Source organism: Polypterus senegalus, chromosome 8 (genome assembly GCF_016835505.1).
Source record: "Polypterus senegalus isolate Bchr_013 chromosome 8, ASM1683550v1, whole genome shotgun sequence".
Lineage (NCBI taxonomy): Eukaryota > Metazoa > Chordata > Cladistia > Polypteriformes > Polypteridae > Polypterus > Polypterus senegalus.
In genome coordinates this window covers 129,632,447-129,658,909 of record NC_053161.1, presented here as the reverse complement: position 1 = coordinate 129,658,909, position 26,463 = coordinate 129,632,447, and the positions used below count along the sequence as shown (strand labels likewise).

General features: G+C 34.8%; 1 protein-coding gene across 1 annotated transcript in view; it reads right to left on the bottom strand.

Annotated features, from left to right (window-relative positions):
* Positions 1–26,463, bottom strand: part of lrriq1 (leucine-rich repeats and IQ motif containing 1) — a 140,400-nt gene that overhangs the window by 97,840 nt on the left and 16,097 nt on the right. Inside the window, exons 4-14 of the mRNA XM_039761770.1 lie at positions 24,284–24,354; positions 22,422–22,506; positions 21,480–21,709; positions 15,528–15,602; positions 10,781–12,343; positions 7,746–7,898; positions 7,450–7,600; positions 5,946–6,139; positions 5,681–5,808; positions 1,553–1,626; positions 1,090–1,183 (exon numbers count right to left, since the gene is read on the bottom strand). Of these exons, the coding sequence (XP_039617704.1) occupies positions 1,090–1,183; positions 1,553–1,626; positions 5,681–5,808; positions 5,946–6,139; positions 7,450–7,600; positions 7,746–7,898; positions 10,781–12,343; positions 15,528–15,602; positions 21,480–21,709; positions 22,422–22,506; positions 24,284–24,354 (2,818 nt within the window). The remainder of the gene's footprint in view (positions 1–1,089; positions 1,184–1,552; positions 1,627–5,680; positions 5,809–5,945; positions 6,140–7,449; positions 7,601–7,745; positions 7,899–10,780; positions 12,344–15,527; positions 15,603–21,479; positions 21,710–22,421; positions 22,507–24,283; positions 24,355–26,463) is intronic.

Genomic DNA, 26,463 nt, shown 5'->3' with positions numbered 1-26,463 from the left:
ACTGTCCTGTCGTCTGATGAATCAAAATTAGAATTAGAAACAAAATTATATTTTTTCTTTGCAAATCAAGAGGAGAGGAACCTTCCAGCTTGTAACAAACGCACTTTCCATCATCCGTGATGGTGCATTAGTGCACATGGCATAGTAAGTTTGCACATCTGGGCAGTCACCATTAAATGCTGAACAATATATACAGGTTTTGGAGCAATATATGCTGCCATCCAGATGACACTGTTTTTAGGGAAGGCCTTGCTTACTTCTGCAATACAATGTTAAACCAGATTCTGCATACATTACAACAGCATGGCTTTGTAGTAAAACAGTCCAGCTACTAAACTGTCACCCATCGAAACTATTTGCGCATTACAAAACAAAAAATATGATAAAGGAGACTATGAACTGTTTAGAGGCTAAAATTCTGTATCAGGCAAGAATGGGACAAAACTTCATTTTCAAAACTACAGCAACTGGTCTTTTCAGGTCCCAGATGTTTACAGAGTGTTATTAAAAGAAAAGGTGATGCAATACAGTGGTAAACATGAGCTGTCCCAGCTTTTTTGAAATGTGTTGCTGGAATAAAACACAAAATGAGATTTTTCAAAAAACAATAAAATTACTTTTAATATTTGATATGTTGTTTTTGTACTACTTTCAATTAAAAACAAGGTTTATATGATTTGCAAATCATCTCATTCTGTTATTTAAATCTTACACAGCGTCCCAACTATTTTGGAAACACCAGGGAAGTGAAGCAGCTGGAATTAACAGTCAGATAAAACAAGAATCAAAATCAAAATTCAGGCTATTGATAAAGGTATCTTAACAAGTGTATACACCATAATTGTAAATTTAAAAAAAATAATGGAATGCGCCAAGGTTAAAATCACTAGTGCATGCTTGTTATGTGTTACAAAAATACATTGTGCTGTATAGGCTAACTAGCAGAAAACACAGATTAAATACTTCAGCATTAGCTTAAAATGGTTCTGGCTGTTTATGCCAATCTAAGTCTACCTATTTAGTACTAGATGTTTCTCATTTTATGTCTATATTTTATTTTAACATATAATGCACACTAAATAATCTTACCTCCATTGTGCTTCCTTCTGAAAAGGATTTCCAGCTATATCCAGATCACTCAGATTCTGACACCCTTTAAGGCAATGTACAATATTCTCCAGGTCTGAAATATATCATATGAATTAGTTTTCTGGTTTAAAATTGTATCCTTGTTTTTCAATTACTTTTTTTTATTTTTAAATATATATTTCCATGTTAACAGGGCACTGATTTTTCTGCCGAACATTTGATATTTTAAACATTTAAACAACCTTGTGACCCTGATCAAGATAAGTAAGGTTGGAAAGTGAATGGCTGAATAAATACTTAAACAATGCTCCCGAGTTGCCTCGAAAGCTTGCATATTGTAATCTGTTTAGTTAGCCAATAAAAGGTGTCATTTTGCTTGGCTTTTCTCTACATTCATAATGGCTAACACGGTGCAACACCCTAGTACTATAAACAATGCTCTAAATAAAACTAAATAACTTACCTGATAAGCAGACATTGTTAATTTTGAATTTTCTTAAAGATATCAGGTCAGAAAGGGGTAAAAGGTGAGTAATGCTGAAAAACATGACAATATAGAAAATAAAATTTAAAAACAATTCAAAAAGTATTTTCTAAAAACATTTCAATTAATGTAAACTTTTCCATATATATCTTTTCTGAAATGGCTAACATGGATGGGCAGAATGTGTAAAGCAGTCCAACAAAATACTTGAAGTGCATTGTAATGGTGTGTTCAGTTCAAATTGATTATGTAAATATAATTTGCAAGAAAAAATAAAGCTTTAAAAATAACAGTATATAAAACTGATTTTTCTAATTAAGACATTTTCATTTGCTTTAGATGGTTTAAAAGCACTGTTTATACTTTATTGGTAGTTTCATAGGCAAAAACTGAACAAAGTTATTATTATTTACATTCTAAAAAAAAGTTATAGTATCTGCTGTGTAAAGAAAGTGATAAAAAGTAACATTTTGTTTTTATTATATATTTTTTTAACCTGAAATACTAATACTTTAATACTTTAAATACTTTAATCTAATGGTGTTACTCTTGTTCACTCTACCTCTAACTTTTTTTATTACTGAGGTCAAACTCTATGAAATAACATCAGGAGTATTCAGTAGGTACTTCTACACTTTTTAAATCTGGACAAATGTTGAAAACATTAAACCATAGTGAATTAGAAAAATCATATTTACAGCATAACACAATCTGCATCTGAATAAGCCTTATAGTCTCTCATGTGCACTCCTCACAATTTATTGCTATACCTGTAATTTGCAATTGAGCAGAGCTACAAACCAGAACACTTAAAAAAATATTACTTTGCGATTGTACTTGTTTTTCTGCTAGCATTTGTGCATATAAAGTTGAGAGAAATTAAGCACAGCTGCAGCTGTTTTCTCAAGATTAAACTTCACTGGTATCAGAACATAGATCTTGTCTACTTTAAAGAATACAAAAGTAACTTGTCATCCAGTGGTGCTAATGGAACTCATTTTGAACTAGATTAATAGCATTTACACTACAGTTCTGTCCAGATGAATTGCTATTTCTAGCATATTTTATGAATCAAACAACTGTCAATTTAAAAACACTTAATGACACCTTCTGTTTGAAGCAACAGAGTTTTATACTAGGGAAGCAAACTAGTAAGAGCAGGTCTGAATTTTAGGAAAGAGCTGTGTGTGCAGTTGAGCTTAAACACTACACAGAATTCAACCACGTAGACCTGCAATTTGGATTTCATCTTCATCATCAATTTTCATATACTTTTCCTGAGGGTTGCAGTAGCAACATGTTGAAGAGAACACTGAGTAAATTATCTTTGAAGATTGCCCCATCTAAATAAAGTAACACAGTGCTTTCAATTTGGAAAATCGGTACTATATTTGGTATCTGAAAAATCGTTTTAATTTAAGTGAACTAAAAGAAATTCAAATAATCTGAGAAGGATGGGATAATGAACTTATATCTATTAGAGGTTAGCAAATCTGAAAGGAAGAAGAAACAGATGTCAAAAGGTCAGGTAACTTAAAAAAAAGTTTATATGTAAATAAAATACGATCATTTAGTCTGATATATTGCTTTACCAAATCATCCACCTTTTCCATTGCAAGGTTACAGACAGGCAGGCTATTTCAGAAGTATTTGGTGCAAGGCAAGATCCAAAATGAAAACAAATGCACAAACACAGACAAACATTCACCCATTTGTACTGATATATTATCAGTTCAGCTCAGACAATTAACATAATGTGCACTTCTTCAGAATATGTAAGTTCAAGAATCAAATCCAGGTCTTTTCAGACAGTCAGGATCTTTAACCACTGTACCACTTTAGACACAGCTATTGTATAGTATCATATTCAACTCTGTATTGCAGGCTAGTACTTGTCTCTAAGCTAACATACTTTGGAAAGAGTGCTTGAAATCTCATATGGTACACATGCAACACTGAAACTGCTAATAATTAAAGATAATAAGGTCTCAAAACAAAAAATGATGCCACTTCCCATGGTAGAGTGACCTCTTTTTGAAAACAGGTAGTTGGCCTGAAAATAAGTTCAATATGTCACTTATCCGAATAGGGTTTAAAAATAAATCCATTGGCATGTAACAGCTAGCAGTAAAATACAGGATGTATGCAGGGAAAGTACATGAAGCTTTTCACTGAGAAACAAAATATCAATGGGTGGTTTGCAAGTTCTGCCCAAGGGCTCCCTATGGCTGAAGACTTTGTTCCAACCAATTTCAAAATCAGGGGATCATTTTTAATTTAAATTGACTGCATTGTATAATGAAATGAATTTTTTTCCATCCTACTCCCTATTCAGAATAGTGTAGAAATTTGAGATTTACATTCTATAAGAAATTAAGAAAAATAAACATTTTGCCCATATCTTTAAAGTCTTAGCTCCATTGCATCAATTTGTTATTAATTCAGTTTTACTGTGGAGTTTGTTCTCTTAGTTTGGAGATAGATAGAAGCATGTTGCATGCTGGTCAGATATGCAAGTAACAATTTCATCGTCCTCTATACTCATGAAAAAAACTGTTACTGCTTCTAATAATAATTAATGACAAGCAGTGCAAAGACAGATATTTCAGTATAACCCACTTGTGTGCTTATTACTATATAACAGCGTATATGGCCAACACATTAAAAAAGAACTAAATGCTAAAAAGCAAAAACAGTTAAGTCTTACCCATCAAAAACTCATACAAGCCTGCTTCATTAAGTAAAAATGTAGAATAACCATTTTGTAATTTCTACCTAGTATTGAAATTGGGAGATATCAGTTTTCTTAATTAAGACAGAATTCAGCTTAAAATAAGAAACACATTCACATACTTTCACCCACTCAGTCACAGCATGTTCATTTAGTGCAGACTGCAGACATCAATACCTTTTCATTCTAACAGAGCTCATGTTTAAAATAATACAAAAGTGAATGTAAAATGAGGGATTACATTGAATTGTATGGAAAATATCACTTATAACCAAGTTTTGAGGTGGATTAAGCAGGTCTGAGAATATAATATTACTCATGTATGTATACTCAACTATTGCTAAAGATATTAGAATCCATCCATCCATTATCCAACCCGCTATATCCTAACTACAGGGTCACAGGGGCCTGCTGGAGCCAATCCCAGCCAACATAGGGCGCAAGGCAGGAAACAAGCCCCGGGCAGGGCACACACACACACATACACACCAAGCACACTCTAGGGACAATTTAGAATCGCCAATGCACCTAACCTGTATGTCTTTGGACTGTGGGAGGAAACCAGAGCACCTGGAGGAAACCCATGTAGACATGGGGAGAACATGCAAACTCCACACAGGGAGGACCCGGGAAGCGAACCCAGGTCTCCTAACTGCAAGGCAGCAGCGCTACCCACTGCGCCACCGTGCTACCCCTTTATTAGAATATTAGGGTAAATTATAGAATATAAATTACTGTATATTTAATCATCTAGTGCTGTGTTCATTTCTGTTCCACACTCAGAACATACACATCTATTTTAGAATCTGAAAAGACCAATACAATCTTGTCAGCTTTGGTTTACACAACATGGAATGTCTCCCTTTGATAAGCTAAAAAATAAAATCAATAAGATTTTATGGAAAATGCCCTCTAAAACACCAGAAAAAGCCTCATAAACTTCTGTGGACTCTGAGAAAAAGACTATATTAAAAAGAAAAAAGGAAGAATTTTTGTTTTATCTTACACAAATTTTTTAGGTTGACAGAAATAAAGCTACCTGAACTTTTAAGTAGTGGAGATTCTGCTACTTTTTTTTTTAAACGAATCTAAAAATTAGCTACCAGCTTTTATAAAGAAAACTGGATAACTAAATTGCCTGTTTTTGTTTCATAAAAATTACAGTAGATAGGCTTACATTGTGCTTGATTTATCCTATTTTAGCACTTCTGAGCTCAAATCCACATTATAAAGCTAGAATACTAGCTAAAAAAGAACCATATCTTTACAAACATAACTACACATGAACACAACTTTTTGGTCAGCAACTGGCTGATTTATACAATAATGTCTGATGTCATGGTTAAATTAATCCTCATTCATTTTGTAGTACTTACATGTTCTGTGAGACTGAAAGCAGACGCAAGACTGGTAACCAAGATAATGACAAATTCTCAAGTGAAGAGATGTTATTGTCATCTAAATACAGCTCTTTCAGCAAAACATGGTTCAATAAACTAGGAGGCTAGGAGTATAAATAAACAAAGCAAAAGTTATAAGGCCATATGAAAATGAAAATATGATGCATGATATGTTTAACTAAAAATATTGCATTTCAAAAAGAAACAAAATAGTATCAATTAAGTTCATAAATATATTTACCTCATTAAAGTTATTGCCCTGGAGGTTTAAAGTCTGAAGCAGAATACAGTGATCAATGCCTTCAATATTGGAAAGATGATTGTAGGCACAATTAAGATGTAGAAGAGTAGGTGTTTCCTTCAGTCCTTTGGTGTTAATTAACTGATTGTGATCAATAACTAGCCTCTGAAGTTTCTTTAAACTTTCCAAGCCACCTATAGTATTAAAATAGAAACAAAATCTGATCTAGCTAAGCAAATCTTCTACAGCTTATTCTTTTTAGTAGTCACAAATACTATTATTCTCATTATGCACTAACTTCACATTGTTATCAAAAACATCCCATCCATCCATTTTTCAACCCGCTGATTCCGAACACAGGGTCACGGGGGTCTGCTGGAGCCAATCCCAGCCAACACAGGGCACAAGGCAGGAACCAATCCTGGGCAGGGTGCCAACCCACCGCAGTATCAAAAACATGTTTTACATTTTTAAAAAAGTTACATAAAAACATTAAACTTTCATAAAAATTATTATAAAAGTAAAGAAGGTGACAAAGTAAACTGCTTTGTATCAATTCTACAAGCTAGTACAACATGTACTTGTCTTTGAACGGTTTGCATTAATAAAGTGATAACACTGCCACCTACAGGACATTTCTAGATAAATAAGCAATCAATATAATGTATTCAAGGTACAGTATAACGGCCAAACGTTTCTTATCTTCAATCTTAAGAATTATGTCAAACTTTGACATTATCATTTGCTATAATTATATGTTAATACAATGCTACATTATATATTAATACAGTAATATTTAATGTAATGTAACTGGAAATGAAAATATGCTCACTTGAATGCTTTTGGAAATTGTCCACAGAAAAGCATTCTGACATATCTTCAATTTTGTATCAATCTGGAAAGTCCTGAAGATTTTTTACAAAATCTAAGGTTTGTACCAAATTAAATTTATGGATAAATAATAATGCTGAACTGGTAAATACTGTAAACAAAACATGACTGCAAGTTACATGTAAAAATATGCATCTTTGCATTCAATTTAAAGATCTTTATTTTTTAACACATAACTGTACAAATACTGTACATACAGTGCCTTACAAACATTTTCAGAAACAATAATATTTCTTAGATATTGATTTTTGCTCAAGATATTAACTGACAAATAACTCATTTTGTCTTTAAAATTGATGCATTTGGAGTGTATAAGTTTGTAATAAAAACACTAATTTGAATAAGATGTGTAAGCATGAATTTGAATCCAATGACATTTAAAAAATACTTAAGAATTTAAATACTTTGCAAGGAACTGAAAATAAATTAATTTCCATCATCAAATATAATTATAATCACATATACTTAAAAAAGTAAAATGGTATATCTTGATAGCACATATATAACATTCAAGCAGAATTAAAACATGGGATAATGTATGATTTCATCTATTTATAAGCGGTAATCCTACAATAAAGAGGCTTCAAGAAAAAAAATAAGAAACACAAATTACCAATTCGTGTGATATTGTTATATGACATTTCAAGCACTTGCAGATTAGAAGCTCCATCCAGGCCATGAATTGATGTCAAACAGTTTTTACTAATAAGAAGGACACAAAGCTTTTCCAGATCTTGACAATTTATGGACTGTATGACATTTTCCTTAAAGACGAAAAGGTAAAAAATAATAATAAATTGAATATTCTTGCTAAATCAAAAAGTAAAACTAATTCAATGAATGCATACAAATTTAATCAATCAAAACATTGTACAAAATATTATAAAGTGCATTCAGAGACCTATTTACCTGGACATCAATGTATTTCAGTTCCTTACACTGATTGATTCCCTCAAGCACTGTCAACCCACAGCGTCTAAGAGTTATAGCCTGTAATTTTCTGCACTTAGAAAAAGTGGACAAGCTGCAGCCAGGCAAGTCCTCAAGAGTAACTGTGGTGACCTAAAATAAATGCAAAAAGTATATTAAAAAAAACTGCAAACAATGGACATACATTAAAAATTAAAACTAGGAAATCAATATGTTTACATTTTTATTTAGAGGTTTAAAACAAGAGATGGATAGTATAGTGAGTAGTGAATGATCTGTCATTGCATATTTTCTAGAAGGGAACCCTACACCACACACTTACTCACTCATATAGAGCCAGTAAGTTTTGGGTTTTTTTGCATTTGAGTATACAAAATAATACTGTTCACATCGCATACAGGATATCTTTATGATTCAGTCATCATCAAGTAACACTGAATAGATTACACTATATCCATCCATCCATTATCCAACCCGTTATATCCTAACTACAGGGTCACAGGCGTCTGCTGAATACAATCCCAGCCAACATAACGATTAAATACTGGGAAAAGAACCTTATACCAGCCTTTCCAATTTTATGTACAAGTTTAACTTTAACATTGTATTGGCCATTTGGTAAAAGGTCCATGAAATATACATATTCATGACAAGTACTACTTGAAGTGGGCTGGTACGGTGCACCATCTTTTTCTATTTTAATGTGCCTTGAGCATTGGAATATAAATAAAATGTACAAAAATAAAATGTATTATTATTATTATTTTTCACAGTATTGTATTGGCAATAAAAGGTTGCATACAAAGACCTCTCGCCCTGACCTTTATGGCAGAACTCCCTTCAACCCGAATTCAGATCTAATGTACAGTAGATATGACATTGCACTCAAAACTCCAAGAGGACTGACGCTCTTCTGTAGAACATATTTGTGTCACATTGCTTGAAATTACAAGGGAGTCCCCAATGTAATGTATTATATCTAATGAAATAGAAGAGGAGGAGGGCAAGAATCAAGGAGCTGACAAAAACAACAAGTATGGGCGCTTATTTGTTTCCACTTCAAGCATTTTATAGTAGTGTATGCCTGAATACAGTAATCCAGATTATTTTCTGGTAGCAAATACTGTTTACTGTGGATGGGGTTTAATGTCACAACTCTGTGCAGAGCACTTTTCTCTTTGCCATATCTTCTCAGGCACAGTTTTTCCTTTCTGTATTATGACCTTAGTATCATTGTTCTGCAAATAAATGAATATGAAGTAATAAAACAGTTCCCAGCAATGAAGAAAAAGAAATGTCTTTACTCATGTTTCCTGAGTTTGCTTTGTTGTCATTCAGAGTCTTGTCATTATCATTGATCACCCTGATTATTGTGGGGTCATCAGTAAACATGATGAGGAGTCTTTTATTATATTTGGCTGTAAAGCATCTGGCAGAATTTTAGTGTTCAAAGTCATTAGCGTTGCGATGGGTTGGCACCCTGCCCAGGATTGGTTCCTGCCTTGTGCTCTTTGTTGGCTGGGATTGGCTCCAGCAGACCCCCGTGACCCTGTGTTCGGATTCAGCGGGTTGGAAAATGGATGGATGAAGTCATTAGTGTAGATGACGATTTGTTACTTATCTTACTAATTACAGTATAGTCTTTAATGTACGAAGTCCAATACATACAGTCAAGGGTGAATTTGTACATTTCAAGAACAGCTTAGAGACAATTGCTACATTTCTGTGGAATATATCTATAGGGTGAATAAACAATACATACAAGATATCGGTTAAAATAAAGCATAGAATGAAAATATACATTGATGAACAACTGAAATGTTCTGAAAGCTACCCAAGCAAAGCAGGAATTTTTTTACTATTTTATGATATAACTTTCTCTAATGCACAGTATTTCATTAAAAAATTCTTGAAGGTCAATAAAACTAATTTCCTTTTGTCAAAATTTAATCAGACATCATAAAGTTTTCATCTTCTTCAGTTTATTTTTAAATATTGAAAAACTATTTAAAATCAGTATTTTAATGTTGCCTGATAATGATGTCCTCAGCTCTGCCATGCTGAGTTTTGGTTTCTATAAAGCCACACAAAACTAGGGGAATGTCCAGTGTCTATATGCTTAGTTGTGATGTCATAGCAGTCATTTAAGAGCGAGCTGTGTGCTCATAACTTGAGATTGTTTTCTAAAGGCAGTAGGTTAATTTCTCTTTTTAAAGTTTCTTGTTGACTTTTGGTTTTGACCTTGATTTGTTTCTGACTTTGATCCCATCTTTCTCTATTAATTTGGAAGATGATCCTTTCGACCTTTAGTGTTTTGACCTCTGCCCTACTCTAACAACTCTTCCACTTTGTCCTAAAGTGTCTCCAGCTCTCTCTAGTTATTTTTGTAACCTTTCTGATCCAGTCCTCAAGACAGATCAAAACACTTAAAACACCTTTGAGCAGGGTTTCAGCAGTTTTACATGAAAAGTTTTCAGTGCTGCATTATTTGTCACACATTTTATGATAAATGGTGCTGTTGTTTTTGAAAAACTAAATATTACCACCTCTAAAGGAAATAAAAACAAATGTTCTTAAATCATTATCATAAATTTCTGAGACACGAGACAAAAAGCTAGAGCAAGCCATGTGATTAAACAAGAATATTGTTTAACAAAATGTTTTGTCACTCATTTTAAAAAATGGTTGGAACAAAAACCAATAACCGCAAATGGCATTTCAGAACCACTTAGCTAAAGTATACAGGATATCAGTGCCTAAGCGTAAAAGCAAGATATTGACCTTTATACACATCTGACCTCAATGATCTGTTCTTATAGCCCGATTCTGAAATGTCAAAACTCAGGCACTATATTACTTTAAAAATATATTTGTAAATAATTATTAAATAGTATTTACATCTCTAACCTATGTGAACAGCTTCTAATGTGAGAGAAATTATTGTAGACCATTACAATAATAGCCAAACTACAAAGTAAAGTGCTTGATATGACTAACTGCATACAGCTATATACCTGTTCAAGTGAGTTCCAAACACCTGTTTGCAGAATTAGTGCTTCATTCAGGGGAGGAAGCTGAACACTTGAAACTTTTTGTGTCAATTTTCTTTTGACTACCTTCTTCCTTCTGTTCTCCTCATATATTCTGGACCAGGGAATGCAAGTTTTCATCCATGTAACACGTTTCTGCTCAGTAGCACATGAAAGACTTGAAATTAAATTTTCTTCTGTCATGGCAATGTTGTCAGATGGAGATTTCATTTTGGTACACTTGTCTGTGTTTACATTATAATTACTATCTAAAGAATAATTAATTATTATATCCTCACTGCCTGTTTTGCAAGGAATGCAAAAACTGTTTTGCTCACTACCATTTGCAAAGACATTGTTTTCAGTATCAACACTTTCATTTTTTTCTACAGTTTTACTTTGATTTATAATTTTATCCGCATCTCCTTCCTTTGCTAAACATTGAATTACAGTTGTAGAATACAAATCACTCTGTTCCCTTTGACTGTCAACTTCAGTGTTGCGTTCTTCTGTTGTTTTATATTTTTCTACTACCCAAGGAATCACTTTTTTTTTCAATACTTTATCAAGGGGTTCATTTTCTTGTAATACTTTAGAAATGCTTGATTCATATATATTTCTCATCTGATCAAAATTCTGTCCCTCCTCTAAACATTGTAACTTGTCTTTTTGATTTTCTTTTTCAGTTTCCTTTTTGGGAGTTTTTATCTTTTCTCTTTCCAAATGCTGATGTTCTTTCTCTGTTTTATTGACTAGATTTTGTTGATGCTTTTTTAGCTTTTCATCTGAATTAACATACTCGACAGAGCTGGTTTCCATCTCTGAACAATGTAACTCTTCTTTTGGTTTCGGTTTATTAGTTTCCATTTGCTTTTTGACTTTTGGAACCTTTGGTGGCTTTTCCTGTTCCAAAAGCTCATGATGTTCCACTGTTTTTTTATCAAACCCAAAGTTTAACTTTACTTGGTCACCTAGCACCTGGCCTTTGTGATTTTCTTTGTTTTCCCATTCTTGATCTTCCCTAAGAGTTCCAACTGATTTTCTATGAAGAATTTTTTCTTCTAACTCCAACTTGATTGATTCTTCTTTGAATGTATTTTCCTCATGTTCTTTTTGATTTTTAACTTTTTCAAGCTTCATGAATTTTTCTCTCTCTAAACGCTGACGTTCTTCCACCTTTTTAGTTTCATATTCATGATGTCTCTTTATTTGCTCTTCTAGCTTCAGTCTTTCCTCTTCCTCTTTTATTTTTCTTTCTTTTTCTTCCAGGAGTTTTTGTCCTTCTAGCCTTTTGTTACGCCTTATTTCTTTTTCTTTTTGTTCCTTTATCAGTCTTAGCAATAACTCTTTTTTCTTCAGTCTCTCAGATTTTATATGGTTCAGCACAAAGGCATATTTCTTACGTGACAGGAAACCTCTAACAACCGACTGAATTTTTATAGCTGCCCTTTGATTTTGTTCTTCCAGTCTGAATTTCTCCAATGCTTGTTGTTCTTCAAAAGCTTTCTTTTCACTGTTTATATGCTCTTGTAGATTTATAATTGCTTCCTGGGAAAAAAAAATGAATAAAAAACAACATTAAAAATGGCTTGTTTTTAAAAAAGGATGAAGATTTTTAAGTAAAAATAAAACAGTATTTGGTCTCACTTGGATGTCAGGCATGGCTGTTTCATGCAACCGCTTCCCAAACATTATTTTTATTTTTACATTATTTCTTTTAGGGATCCATTATTCAAATTAGGAAGAAAGATTTCTATGGTAATGACCAGATACTTTCTCCTAAACAATTACCAAAATCAAATAAAAGAAAAGTTCAACCTGGCTATTCAAATTGAACTCTAAATGGGAGATCCGAGGCAGTACATGCAGGTCTAAAGAAGGCCAATTCAACAGTAGCAGAAAAAGAACAAGCAACTGGTGTCACATTTTGACAGCTGTGCTTCATTACCACATTCTTCAGCATCAACAGTTTGCGTCTGCAGCACCAAAAAGCTACAATACTATGGTAGCACATTAAACAAAAAGTTGTCTATATACAGTATATATAAAATTACCAAATGGCCAGTGTAAAATACTGTTTGGAATCCTTCCATGCTCTGGAGAAACACAGTAATAACAAATATATTAGATATTCTTAGTTTAAAGTAACTTATAAGAAGTGTACAATTGTATTTCTCTGAATTGGAGTAACCTTACTTATTTGCTTTACGTATCTAATTTTAACAGAGAGTTCACTCACTCCCTGGCACTAAAGGTTTATAAAACAATTTACACAATAAACTAAATATATGAACTGAATTTCCATTGCTTCATTTGACACACACTGTATGTAACCACTATCTAATCTTCTTTTCTCTTTTCTCTGTATATAAAACAACAAAAAATCCAGCATCTATCCATGGCCAGGCGTAACCTACTAAACCGTCTGGTGTGTGTCCATGCCCAAGTGTAACATCATAAACTTTTCAGCATCCTACCATGCCCAGACATAACACAGCCAACTTTCCGCCATCCAACAGTGCCCAGGCATAACATTGCAGCGGTGGTCTGGTATTCACAACAATATCTTGTAGCCTCTTATACACACACTCTCCTGCCGGTGGGACACAGTCATATTTCATAGTTGTTTGTGCATGTTGCAATAAACCCAAAATGCTTAGTCACTTGCACTTCATGTAACAGCTGTGCATAAACAGAAATAAATATAAAGCCTGCGCAACTGCTCATTCTTATGCACTGTTACGCATCGTTACACACACAGCTTAAGTAAGATTCTAAAGAAAGTTTTGACTATTAAGTATGACATGTTTGATGAAGGAATCAAGGCTATGCTTGATTTATAAGTACTCCTTAGTATGACTTTGAAGTGTCAGAGTTTTACAGTTCAAGCATCAGGGGTTCAATTACCATGAGCTATTTGCTGCCTGTTCTCTCTGTGTTAGTTTTCTAAGCAGTTGTCTTTCAATTTCAATTTAAAATACACCAGCAATGTTTCTTAGCATAGCAATGAGTAATTGTTATGCCATACTTGTGCTTCATGAATGCCACTTTTTAATCACGCTGCTTGCATCGTTGTGTTGTAAGTATATGAGGAAAAAAAAACAGCCCCTGTACATTAAAGGGTTAGGCAGCACTGCACATTTTGTTTTTATTTTATTTTTAATCATGCTCATTTCTGCACAGCTCCCTAAACAACGGCTACCCCAGGAAGGGGGAAATAAGTGTGGTTACAAAACGGAAATAAAATTGAACAGTGGCTAGGTGGACAGTGGGGTTGAAGAGAGCACAATTAGAAATTGTGCAGATTTGAGAAAGTATGAATGAATAAGAAACTTTCAAATATTTTCATATCTGATTATTCTATTAGACAGGTTGACAAATGCTTTGATTAAAAATCAACAGACTTTTTTTTTACTGTATTTACTATATTTCCTCTTTATTGAAATAAACTTTAAATTATCCAATTCTTGGTAATGTCTATGAGTGTAAAATATTTGCAGTTAATAGAAGAAATCTCAGCATATTAATGTGATCTTGTCCTAAACTGGCTATGTTTTATGCTGAAGCATGACCGTAGTGCTGTAACTGATGCTCCCTCACAATTCAGGTAACATGCCTCATTCAAGACCCATGAACAACAGCTCAATTGACACAAAGTCAAACCAACGGTAGCCAAAGATTCCCCAAAGAGACACAGTGCCCAAGGGGTCCAATCTGCATCTCTGGTCACTGGATAGCATCCATGTCTCACAACCATATAGCAAAACAGGGAGCACCAGGACTCTAAAGACTTAGACCTTCGTCCTTTCGTAAAGATATTGGGAGCACCACCCACCCCTTTCCAGCGACCTCATGACCCCCCCATTTCCTCCCAATCCATCTACTGACTTCATAGGAAGAGACATGAATGTCGCTACCGAGGTAAGCCTCTCGACGAGGTCGATATTCTTTTCACAGTCAAGACATAGTGCTTATTGCTGTGCTCAAGAGGTTATTAAAGGCCTGGATCTTGGGTTTGTTCCAAGACACTCACTCGTAAGCCAAGACACTCAGTCTCTCAAGAACCCCAATCGGAGCCTCCATTGACCCTGTGAAGATCACAGCATCATCAGCAAGTCAAGATCAGTGACTCTTGCTTCACCAACAGATGCCCCACAGCTGCTGGACCCCACAGCCCTGCCCAACACCCAGTCGACTCAAGCACTGACAGAAATTGATATAAATAGTATATAATTTTTTTTTATAAAGGTCATGATTATTGTAATGTTAAGCATTTGTAATAAAAACTGCATTAAATCATAAAACAAATATAGCTTTTACATTAACATACTACCAAGGTATGTTTACCTTTGAATTAATTTATTACTTTATAGAGATAAATTTCATAAACAAAGGCAGCCTAATACTTTGGATTCAGTAACACCACAGATTCACCATTCCTTTTAATTTTTAAGACAGTTAACTATTAGTCAATGTATCCAGCCAGATAATTATAAAATTGAATTACTATACATCAGTTTTCTAACCCAAGCAATACTGTTCAGGGTCTCATGGACTTGAGCCTCCCTTGACAGGGTAGGCCCAGCTTGCCATCTCAGTCAATTTCAGGACACATTCATGCTCATAGTCACGCACGTTATAGGATTATTACTAAAATATTAGTAATAAAATGTTAAAGACAAAAGAATTATATTATCTGGTTAAAAACGTAAAGATTTACTGGCAATAATACCTCCTGAATGCGTAATTCACTTTGTAGTAGCTCTTCGTCCTGCCTAAACTTCTCTTGTAGTTCATATTTTTGTTTCTGGAAAAGAAAGAAAAAGAATCATTAATGAAACACTGATTAGCAATAATATCTTTTAAATATTTTTAAGTGTGATTAATGCTAATATCTGTTACATATTTTTTTTAAATGTAATATTTATAAATCAGTATAATTAAAGCAGATGTAATTGTAGACAATACAAGAGCAATAACGCTAGGAAGCACACACTGGTGATCTCGATAGCTCAAACTCATATTAAACTTGTAAGTCACATTTTGAATTTCCTGAATTTTTTCTTAAATATGTCACAGTGGCTGAGATGATTACGATACATTTAATCTAAAAAAATGAATTTAACAATTACTCACAAAAATCATTTACGCTGTTGACTTTTGTCATAGAAAAATGCAGAAGGCAGAATAAGTTTAAAGGCTTACGGCAATTGTAAGTGTTAATCATTACTTTAAAATATTAGAACATTACAAAATTTAGACAAGAACAGGCCATTCAGCCCAACAAAGCTCACCAGTACAATCCACTTACTTCCGCCCAAATAAAATCAAGTCTAGTTTAGAAGAACCCTAAAAGTCCTACTGTCTATCACACTACTTGGCTACTTATTCCATGTGTCTATGGTTCTCAAGTTTCTGTGTCCCTGAGTTCTTGTGGAACTCATTTTAATGTAACAGTCTTGATTCACTGTACTAATTTCCTTCATAATTTTAAACACTTCAATCATGTCACCTCTTAATCTCTTTTGCTTTAACCGAAGAGGCTCTGCTGTTTTAATCTTTCCTCATAACTCATCTCCTGCTGTCCTGAGTTGGCCTAGTCACTCTTCTCTGGCTTTTAGGCTGAAGACTAAAACTACACACAGTATTCCAGATGAGGCCTTACCAGTGCATTATAAAGCTTCAAAGTAAACCTCCTTTGAATTGTACTCAACACATTTTACAATATAACCTAACAATTTGTTTATCTTCTCAACAGCTTCTGAACACTGTCTGGAAGTTGATAGTGATGACTTCTAAAGTGTACTTTCATTTTTTAGACCTCCCATTGTGTATTCAAATCTAACATTTTTACTTCCTATGTATAATACATTACTTTTACTTACATTAAATTTCATCTGCCACAAATCTGCCCATGGCCCTCTGTAATGATTAAAAGATTATCTGACAATCAACCTAATTTAGTATCATCTGCCAATTTGCCCATCTATTTCTGTACATTCCTATGCAAATCATTTATATATTGTAGGGTCTCTACATTCAAGAGGACGACATGCCGAAGAGCGTCCCGAAGCACAATTGCCACATATGCGGAAGACAGCTTCTCCATTGACAGGGCAACCACAGACTCACAGCGCTGCAGTAGCTCGCTGCGAAAGCAAAACCGAGCCGACCGTGGTCGCATTATAAGTGCCTGCCGTCGATGGGTGATGCAAGGAACATTATAAATGCAGTGAACAGCATTACTTGGCCACTAACCTGGCCACGGCCCTGCCGGATTGCTATGTCTGTGTATAGGAGAGTGGTAGATTCTGCTACGATAAATAACCATGCTGTTACTGTTTCAAGCTGAATAAAACTGGCTTTCCTAAAGTACTGAGACTCAGCCTCGTGTTTTGGGATGCAAGACAGGGATCCACACATCACAATCCACCTAACTTATTATCATCTGCAAACTTTCCCAGCTTGTTCTGTATATTCCTATGCAAATCATTTATACATATTAACAATATCCTTAATAATTCCTTACATTAATTTACCTGTGATGGATATTAAGCTTACTGGCCTACAGTTACTTGGATCTGTCCAAACACCCTGACTTCCTAAAAAGATGCATCAAGAGTTTATATTTGTTTTCACTAACCTCCTTAAGCACTCACAGATACAGTAAATGATAACTGATCCTGGTGATTTTTTGATTTCAGTCTTTTTAAACTGAGCAGCCCTTCTCCCTCTACAATTTTTAAATCACTCAGTACCCACTGTTACCGAAGGGAAGTTAACCACTTCCTTATATGTGAACACCTCAGTAAAATGTTAATTTAGAGCATATTTTAATTCCCATTTACTAATCAAGATACACTTCACCTCCTCCTTGACTGTTCTTTTTCTACTAAAATACTGAAATAATCTCTGTGGAACACCTTTCACCTTATCTTCATATTCTTTTCAGCTTCCCTATTCTTTTAAATGGTTGCCCTCATGCTCTACTACAACCTACATTTGGCATTAAAGTTATTTGTCTTATATACACCTTATATAACTATTTTTTTCTTTGCACTTTTTTATCACCTTACTTTCCCACTGCACTGTTTTTTTATTTCCTACTAATTCCAATTTTTGGAATGTACTTGTCCTGAATTATGTGTATAACCTTTTAAACCTGTTCCACTGCTCTATGACTGTCCTCATATTTAAAAGCATATCACAGTTTATCCCTTCTAGGCTGCACCGCATCTGTTCAACGTTTGACCTACCAAAGTTAAAATTAAGGTCTAGTCTTTGCATCCATACTCTTCTAAAACTCCGAAAATTGCATTATATTATAGTCACTTGACCCTAGTAGTTCAATCACATCTACACCCTGAATTCTATCCTGGTGATTACAATATACTAATTCTAGACAGGTTTCCCATGCCCCGTGTATCATACTGTGTTAAAATACAGTAACTGATTACATGTGTAAATTCCTGCTCTTGTACGCCACTATTTGCCAATTTAGTCCAGTTAATATAAGAGTAATTAAAGTCCTCATGGCTATGATATTCCCCAGTAAACTTGTTTTTCAAATATGATTTATTATTATTTATATCACTCTACTAAAATAAAGCCTCTTTATTGCTTAATTGCTTATTGCCTTAATGTTTTCCAGAAAAATTTAAACAACATGGTGGTGAGTTGGCTTCGATGGTGGGGGAAGATGCCAGTCAGACCTGGTAGGCCCAAACGTGTTGTGAGGGTCTGCTGGGAACGGCTGGCAGAGTCCCCTGTCAGATGTAGCTTCAACTCCCACCTTCGGCAGAACTTCGACCACGTCCCTCTATTGTTGAGGCGGCTGACTGGAGCTGTGGCCGTAAGGTGGTCGGTGCCTGTCGCGGCGGCAATCCCCAAACCCGTTGGTGGACACCGCCGGTGAGGGATGCCGTCAAGCTGAAGGAGTCCTATAGGACCTTTTTGTCCTGTGGGTCTCTGGAGGCAGCTAATAGGTACCGGCAGGCCAAGCGGAATGCGGCTTCGGTTGTTGTTGAGGCAAAAACTCGGGCATGGGAGGAGTTTGGAGAGGCCATGGAGAACGACTTTTGGACGGCTTCGAGGAGATTCTGGTCCACCGTCCAGCGTCTCAGGAAGGGGAAGCAGTGCAGTGTCAACACTGTATATGGTGGGGATGGTGCGCTGCTGACCTCGACTCGGGACGTTGTGTGTCAGTGGGAGGAGTACTTCGAAGACCTCCTCAATCCCACTAACATGCCTTCCAATGAGGAAGCAGAGCCTGGGGACTCTGAGGTGGGCTCTCCCATCTCTGGGACTGAAGTCACCGAGGTGGTCAAAAAACTCCTTGGTGGCAGGGCCCTGGGGGTGGATGAGATACGCCGGAGTTCCTTAAGGCTCTGGATGTTGTAGGACTGTCTTGGTTGACACGTCTCTGCAACATCGCATGGACATCGGGGACAGTGCCTCTGGATTGGCAGACCGGGGTGGTGATCCCCCTCTTTAAAAAGGGGGACTGGAGGGTGTGTTCCAACTACAGCGGGATCACACTCCTCAGCCTCCCTGGAAAAGTCTATTCGGGGGTTCTGGAGAGGAGGGTCCGTCGGATAGTCGAACCTCGGATTCAGGAGGAACAGTGTGGTTTTCGTCCTGGTCGCGGAACAGTGGACCACGCTTTTGTTTTCAGTAGACTAGATTACTGTAACGCACTCCTCTCAGGACTACCCAAAAAAGACATAAATCACTTGCAACGAGTGCAGAATGCTGCTGCTAGAATCCTAACTAGGAAAAGAAAATCTGAACACATTTCTCCAGTTTTGATGTCACTACACTGGTTGCCTGTGTCATTCAGGATTGACTTTAAATTTCTGCTTATGGTTTATAAAGCCTTAAATAATCTTGCTCCATCTTATATATCGGAATGTCTGACACCCTATATTCCAAATCGTAACCTTAGATCCTCAAATGAGTGTCTCCTTAGAATTCCAAAAGCTAAACTTAAAAGAAGTGGTGAGGCGGCCTTCTGCTGTTATGCACCCAAAATCTGGAATAGCCTGCCAATAGGAATTCGCTAGGCTAATACAGTGGAGCACTTTAAAACACTGCTGAAAACACATTACTTTAACATGGCTTTCTCCTAACTTCACTTTAACTTAATACTGATACTCTGTATGTTCAATTCATCATAATAACTATTCATAGTGGCTCCAAAATCCGTACTGACCCCAACTCTCTCTTCTGTTTCTTTTTCCGGTTTCTTTGTGGTGGCGGCCTGCGCCACCACCACCTTCTCAAAGCACCATGATTCTCCAGCATTGATGGACTGAAAGCCAGAAGTCTACATGACCATCATCATCATGTCCTTCCATGAAAACCCTAAATACAAAGAGGACTGTTTGATTTATGTTAGGTAGATTGCCCAGAGGGGACTGGGCGGTCTCTTGGTCTGGAATCCCTACAGATTTTATTCTTTTTTCTCCTGCCTCTGGAGTTTATTTTTTTTTTGTTGTTTTTTCTGTCTACCCTGGCCATCGGACCTTTCTTATTCTATTTTAATTAATGTTGACTTATTTTTATTTTTTATTGTGTCTTCTATTTTTCTATTCTTCATTTTGTAAAGCACTTTGAGCTACATTTTTTTTGTATGAAAATTTGCTATATAAATAACTGTTGTTCTTGTTGTTGTTGTTATCAGTTTCAATTTCTATGTCAATATCTGATGAACAATTCACATTATCATCACCATCATTCGATTCAAACAATGGCTCAGTTTAAATCTGTTCTAAAACTGATTTTGCAGATTTTCATTTGCTGTGGTATTTTTCGTTGGAGTCTCCATCCCAGTAATGAATATTGATGAGGTACCACAGAGTTAACATAAAATGGTAGAACACATAGAAATATTCATGATTTTTTTAAGCATGATGTTATTTCATAATCTAGATTATAGGTAAATACTATCCAGAGAGTTACTTGGGCTTAACACTATAAAGAGTATCATGTCACCCCAAGCCTGAGTCAGGTTTAGCTGTATTTGCATAGGATTCTGAGCCCAAGTCACCCTTGGGGTTAACACCAAAGAGGTGAAGAGAGGTTATTTCAATTTTTACATTTTGTATATGTTTTTGAATTTTAATCTTCTGATACCTGACCCTGACAGCAAGAAGATTCTCAAAACAACTTAGTGAAACTTGAGAGTTGTTTCTTGTTTTGCCTCACTTCCTTTAAATCAACTTTATCTGGTAAGATATTGTTAATCTATGCATTTTTTTGTCTTAAGAAAATAGCATTTTGAGTAATATTTTGTTATAATTTATAATAAATGTGTGCAATATTACAATTTATCTATAATCATTAATGACTGACAGATCCTAAAAATGTTACATTTTCTAAGCATAGGCAAAGGGTTTCCTTTTAATTTGGAGTAATTCCAAGGTAAAATGGGGCATGCCATGTTGCAGGTAAACCTTCAAATTATAATATGTATACTTGAATTCAAATTTAAAAGAAACATTTGTTTAATATAGATTCTATATTTAATTCTGATATTTACTTCATAACTATAGTAATTGTTATTGAAATAAAGTATTAATCATGTTGAAACACAATATTCGTTTTTAGAATTACTGCATAATTTTAAATAATGCATATTTATTTTTAAAGATTCAATAATGTAAAAAATAACACTGTAAAATACCATATTGAGGTCTTGGATTCTTTTAAGCTCCTCATCAAATTCTTTTTGTCTCCATCTTTTTCTCTCATCTTCCTTTTCCCTTTCTCTCTCTTGTTGCTCTTTAAGTATTTCAAGCTCCTGAATTCTCTTGTTTTCCATTTCACTTTGCTTGTCCTCCCATACTTGCAGTTCAGATCTACATCGCTTTTCAACTTCTTCATATTCCGTATTTATTATATTTTCTAAACAATCTTGAAAAAATTAATTAGACAACAATAAGTACATACACTATATATAGCACAGTGTCAAGTGAATACTGATAGATAAATACCCAGATTATTTTGTATTCTTCTTAATTGTCAGGTAACATCCATTCATTAATTTTCTGAACATTTTTACTGCTTATACCATAAGTATATAAAACAGGAAAGTACTGTATAGGGGAGTGTCAAAATGTTACAATTCAAGATATTTACACATTTTAGGCATTCCTTAATATCAGTTGAGCACATTTAGAATGATGTCAGTTTCAATGGGCATATGTCAAACCGAATGAAACACAGGCTGAGATACTTACTGTATATCTCATAAGGAGATGAACAAAATATACATTTTTGGAAAAATATCACTCTTAAATTTCATTCAACATAATCAAATATTGGCCAGCGCTATTTCACTGCTAGAATCATAGCTTTATGTAGGGAAATTCATGTGTTATATGTATTAAATATTTTAAGAAATGTGTGGGAAATTGACACACCAATTACAGTGTGTTATGTACTCTTGAACAATATGGTATGATGTTTTATCCCACTGTAAATCTATCTATCTATCTATCTATCTATCTATCTATCTATCTATCTATCTATCTATTGTCAGAATGTGTGTTACACATGAAATGTTGTACACTTTAAATAATATGTTGTTTAATTCTTAATACAATTTAGAGCATTTTTCCCTTACCTTTCTCTTCATTAGATGTATCTGAAAATCGTTCATTGTGAAATTCAGATGACAAATTCAGTATTTCCTCAGCTTCCAAAATTATCTGTGAAATAAAGTACATACATGACATATTTTTCGAGACATGGAGAAGTAGTATCCTATTCTATCCAAATTAATTATAGTACTATGATGATGCAGGGTCTTCTGCTACTGTCTCATGGATCCAAATCCAGAGTTTGAATCCTATTCTCAGCCATTGCCATTGTGGAGTTTGCATGTCTTTCTTGTATCTGTGTAGATCTTCCTCCCACCTCCCTACACAAGTTTTACTTTTGATTCCAAATTGTAACTCTGTAAGAGCAGCTGTGTGAGTGAAAGGGTATTGCTATGTACTGCTGCAGTGTTTAGGGCTGCTTTCCTGCCTTGTGTCCACTATTGCAGGATAGTCCATAGCCTTCTGCCATCTTGCCCCCATAAATTGGAGTAAGTCAGTCTGACATTTTATGTTATTTTGAAATCAAGAAATCAGTCTTAAAAACAACATATCAATAATACAGATAATATACATCAAGTGTAATATCTGTTTCAAATATTTAATTAAACAATGAATTATGTTTCCAACTTATGTTCTACTTTCAAAATGTTATGTCTTAAGTGTAATAATATCTAAACACAATGATAACATCAAAGTATCTACATTCAGTAATACATCCAACTATGATAGTATGCAAGGATGTCTAAGTACACTAAACCTGCCTAATAGTGGACTATTTCTGTGATTTGCCCTAAGAACAACTTGAGTTTATTGAGACATGATCTCTGCAACATTTCAAGAGTATGGCACAGACATGCTCGCTCATATCAGCTCAAGTATTTCCTGAAGTATTTCCAAATTACCTGGTGTCTTCTACTTTGTAGGTAACAACTTGATTGACAATGATGTTTAAAAACATTTGATATTTAAAATGATACTCTAATCCCATAAAAGAACCCTACATCTTTTACTGAAACACAACCTACTGTATTCCTTCTCTGTGACCAGCTTGCTATCTAGTATCAGATCAATTAAATCAAAATACTAGAAACTGAAATGTTACTATGAGGGAGCAATTTTAAAAATGCACATTTTTTTTTATTTCTTAGTATTTTTACATGCCAAAATATTCTGATATATCTATAATGAATATTTTCCACACAGCTTTTTGATATAATCAAAAGTACTGCAGCAAATACTGATACATAACATTAGGAGGTGCTGTTGTAAAGACATTCCTTATGCAGAATGAAGCAAAGAAACACAAGAGGTTTAAAAATTGTATTTTCTGGCACAATAAGCAAGGTAATGTAATATGAAATGACAGGACTAACTGTATCAGACTATATACTAAGGTAAATAAGACAGAAAAAAGGTAAATAGGACAGTAATAAAACACTGCAACCTCTGGGATTTCATATACATGCTTTCAATCCCTGCCTGTCTGGTGATATACTTTGCATACTTGCCCTCCTCCCATCTCTCTGGCTTCCTCTTTTCCCATCTCCCTCGTCCTTTGCTTCTATTCCTATCATCAATTACCATCAATCTTAGATTTCATGCATTTTAAACCACCTGGGTCTCTTTTTTATATGTACACTTATAAGAGACTAAATATACAAGGCAAAGAGAACAAAAACAAACACAATGTTAAAAAGGTAACAAAAATATCTTCAATATACTAAGTGTCAACCAAATCTAATGTAGTGATTACTAACATAAGTCCAAGAATATGAAAAGACAAGACTAACTGTATCAGACTACATGCTAGCTTTGGCCCCTAAACGTCAAAACATTCATATTATGTTATGTGAGAAGCAAAAAGGAAAATAAAATAGTAACATGCCCTTTTTGTAACATCTTCATCTGGGTAAGATTGCTTTGATTTAATACAGTCTTTATCATCATGATGAAGGCCTAAAACAAAACAAAAAAATAATTAAAAAGCACATATTGACTGTACCCAGTCAAGGACTATGGATAATTAATAAATAAAAAATAAATTCAGAATTGAATACAGAAAAATTGTTGTAAGCTTTTTGAAGATGTTTTAAATTAAGCGTTTACAGTCTAAATTAGATTGATACCATGCAGAAGTCCTTTTTTGAAGAGCAATCATTTGAGAAGCGGAAAAAAAGCTATGTAATGTATTAGATGATCACAATTTTATTCAGCAGCCTCTTTGAGATATAGTACTAATAGCCAGCTATAAAGACATAACAAATGTATACTGCTACACACATTAATTGTCAAAATGAATGAATGGAAAAGCAAGGGGTGATCTAGAAAGAGCATGATAAGATCAAGAATAGATGGAAGTGCTTTGAAAAGTTGTTGAATGAAGAAAATCCAAGGGTAGTATTTGGAAATGGAGTCTGAAATGATGGGCTAGTACCAAGAATAAGAATGGAAGAAGTAAAGGAAGAACTGAAAAGACTGAAGAATAGAAAAATAACAGGATTGAGTGAAATACCAGTAGAAGCGTGAAAGAGTTTAGGGGAAGAATGAGTAGATGGGTTGAGGAATCTAATGCAGAAGATCTATGACCTACCTGTTTTTATGGAGAATTGAGACATTCAGGATTGTGCAAAATATACAGAGATAAAGCTGATGTCACAATGAAGATTTAGGAAAGGGTTCTAGAGAGAAGGCTTAGGGAACAGAACAGTGTAGTGGAGGAATAGTTTGGGTCTTTGTCAGGGAGAACAACTAATACAGAAAAGTTTGCATATAGTGTTTATTGATTTGGAATAGGTTTATGATAGAGTGCCAAGTCAAAAGGTCTGGAGCTGCATGAGAGAAAGGAGTACAAAAGAAGTACAGTATGTGACTATTGTCAAAGATACGACAGAGAATAAAGGAGTGAGGACTCAAATTAAAAGCAGTATTGGGGTACCAGACAAGATCCCAGTTAGAGTATGTCTGTACCAGGGATCTTCTTTGAGTTCTTACCTCTTTGATCTTGTTCTGTATGTGCAGACTCGTGGGATAAAAGACCAGTCCCCCTAGTGCATGCTTTTTGCTGATTACATTGTGTTATGTAACACCAGAAACGAAGAAGTGGAGAGAAAGTTGAAAGAATAGAGGAGGGTTTTGGAAGATAGAAGATTGAAAATACTGAGGATTAGCACTCCAGCCACCATAAAATACCTCATACTGTTCCAGTGTGGAGCTGAGGTGTCACCCGCTGCACTCGGGTCCCAATCCAGGTGGTTCTTTTTGTAGTGGTTGCAGAAACATCAGTACATGCTCCCATCTCTCTGATTATCTGATTAACATGGGTACACCTGGTAATTTTTCCAGAATTTATTTAGTCCAAAGTACATGGGCCATTTGGATTTATTTGAAATTGAATGACCCAACTGCACAAGCAGAGAGAGATAGGAATAACAGTATAAGGAAGGCCACATACTCATCTTGCTGAAAATAGCAAGTGACTGATCACCAGTTGCTCGGTGGGTATAATTTTGCTAGCAACAAGAGGAGTGACATGGTGTGCTTAAACCTCAAAAAGAAAATGCAAAAAAGGTATGACCAAGTTGAGCAAAAGAAAGAAAGTGCACTAAAGATCCTTTTACATGTCTGATAGCCAACCAGGACAGGAACAAAGCATAGCAAATACACCAGAACTATAAGTACACCCACTCTGATTTCAAGAACTAATAATTGTACCTTAGTAATTAGGACAAATGCACTGTACTATTGGTATAACTGTAACTGAAATGTAATAATCTTTGTGAAGGATAGGTTCTAGCTGAGTTATAAGTCTTTCTAAATTCAGAATGAAACAGAGCAACAGCTTATATCCACATATACATAGAAACACAGTGTGTGAAGAAGGTAAGCCAACACAGAGAATAAAGACTGAGTTAATGAACTCCACTTGCAGTTAATAAAAGCTGCTTTCATAAATTCATAAATCTTCCATGTATCTGTATATCTACAGATTAGATAATCTAGGAAAATGTACCAATTACTGAAATCATCAGTTACACTAAGTACAGTAGCTAAGTTCTTTAACATACT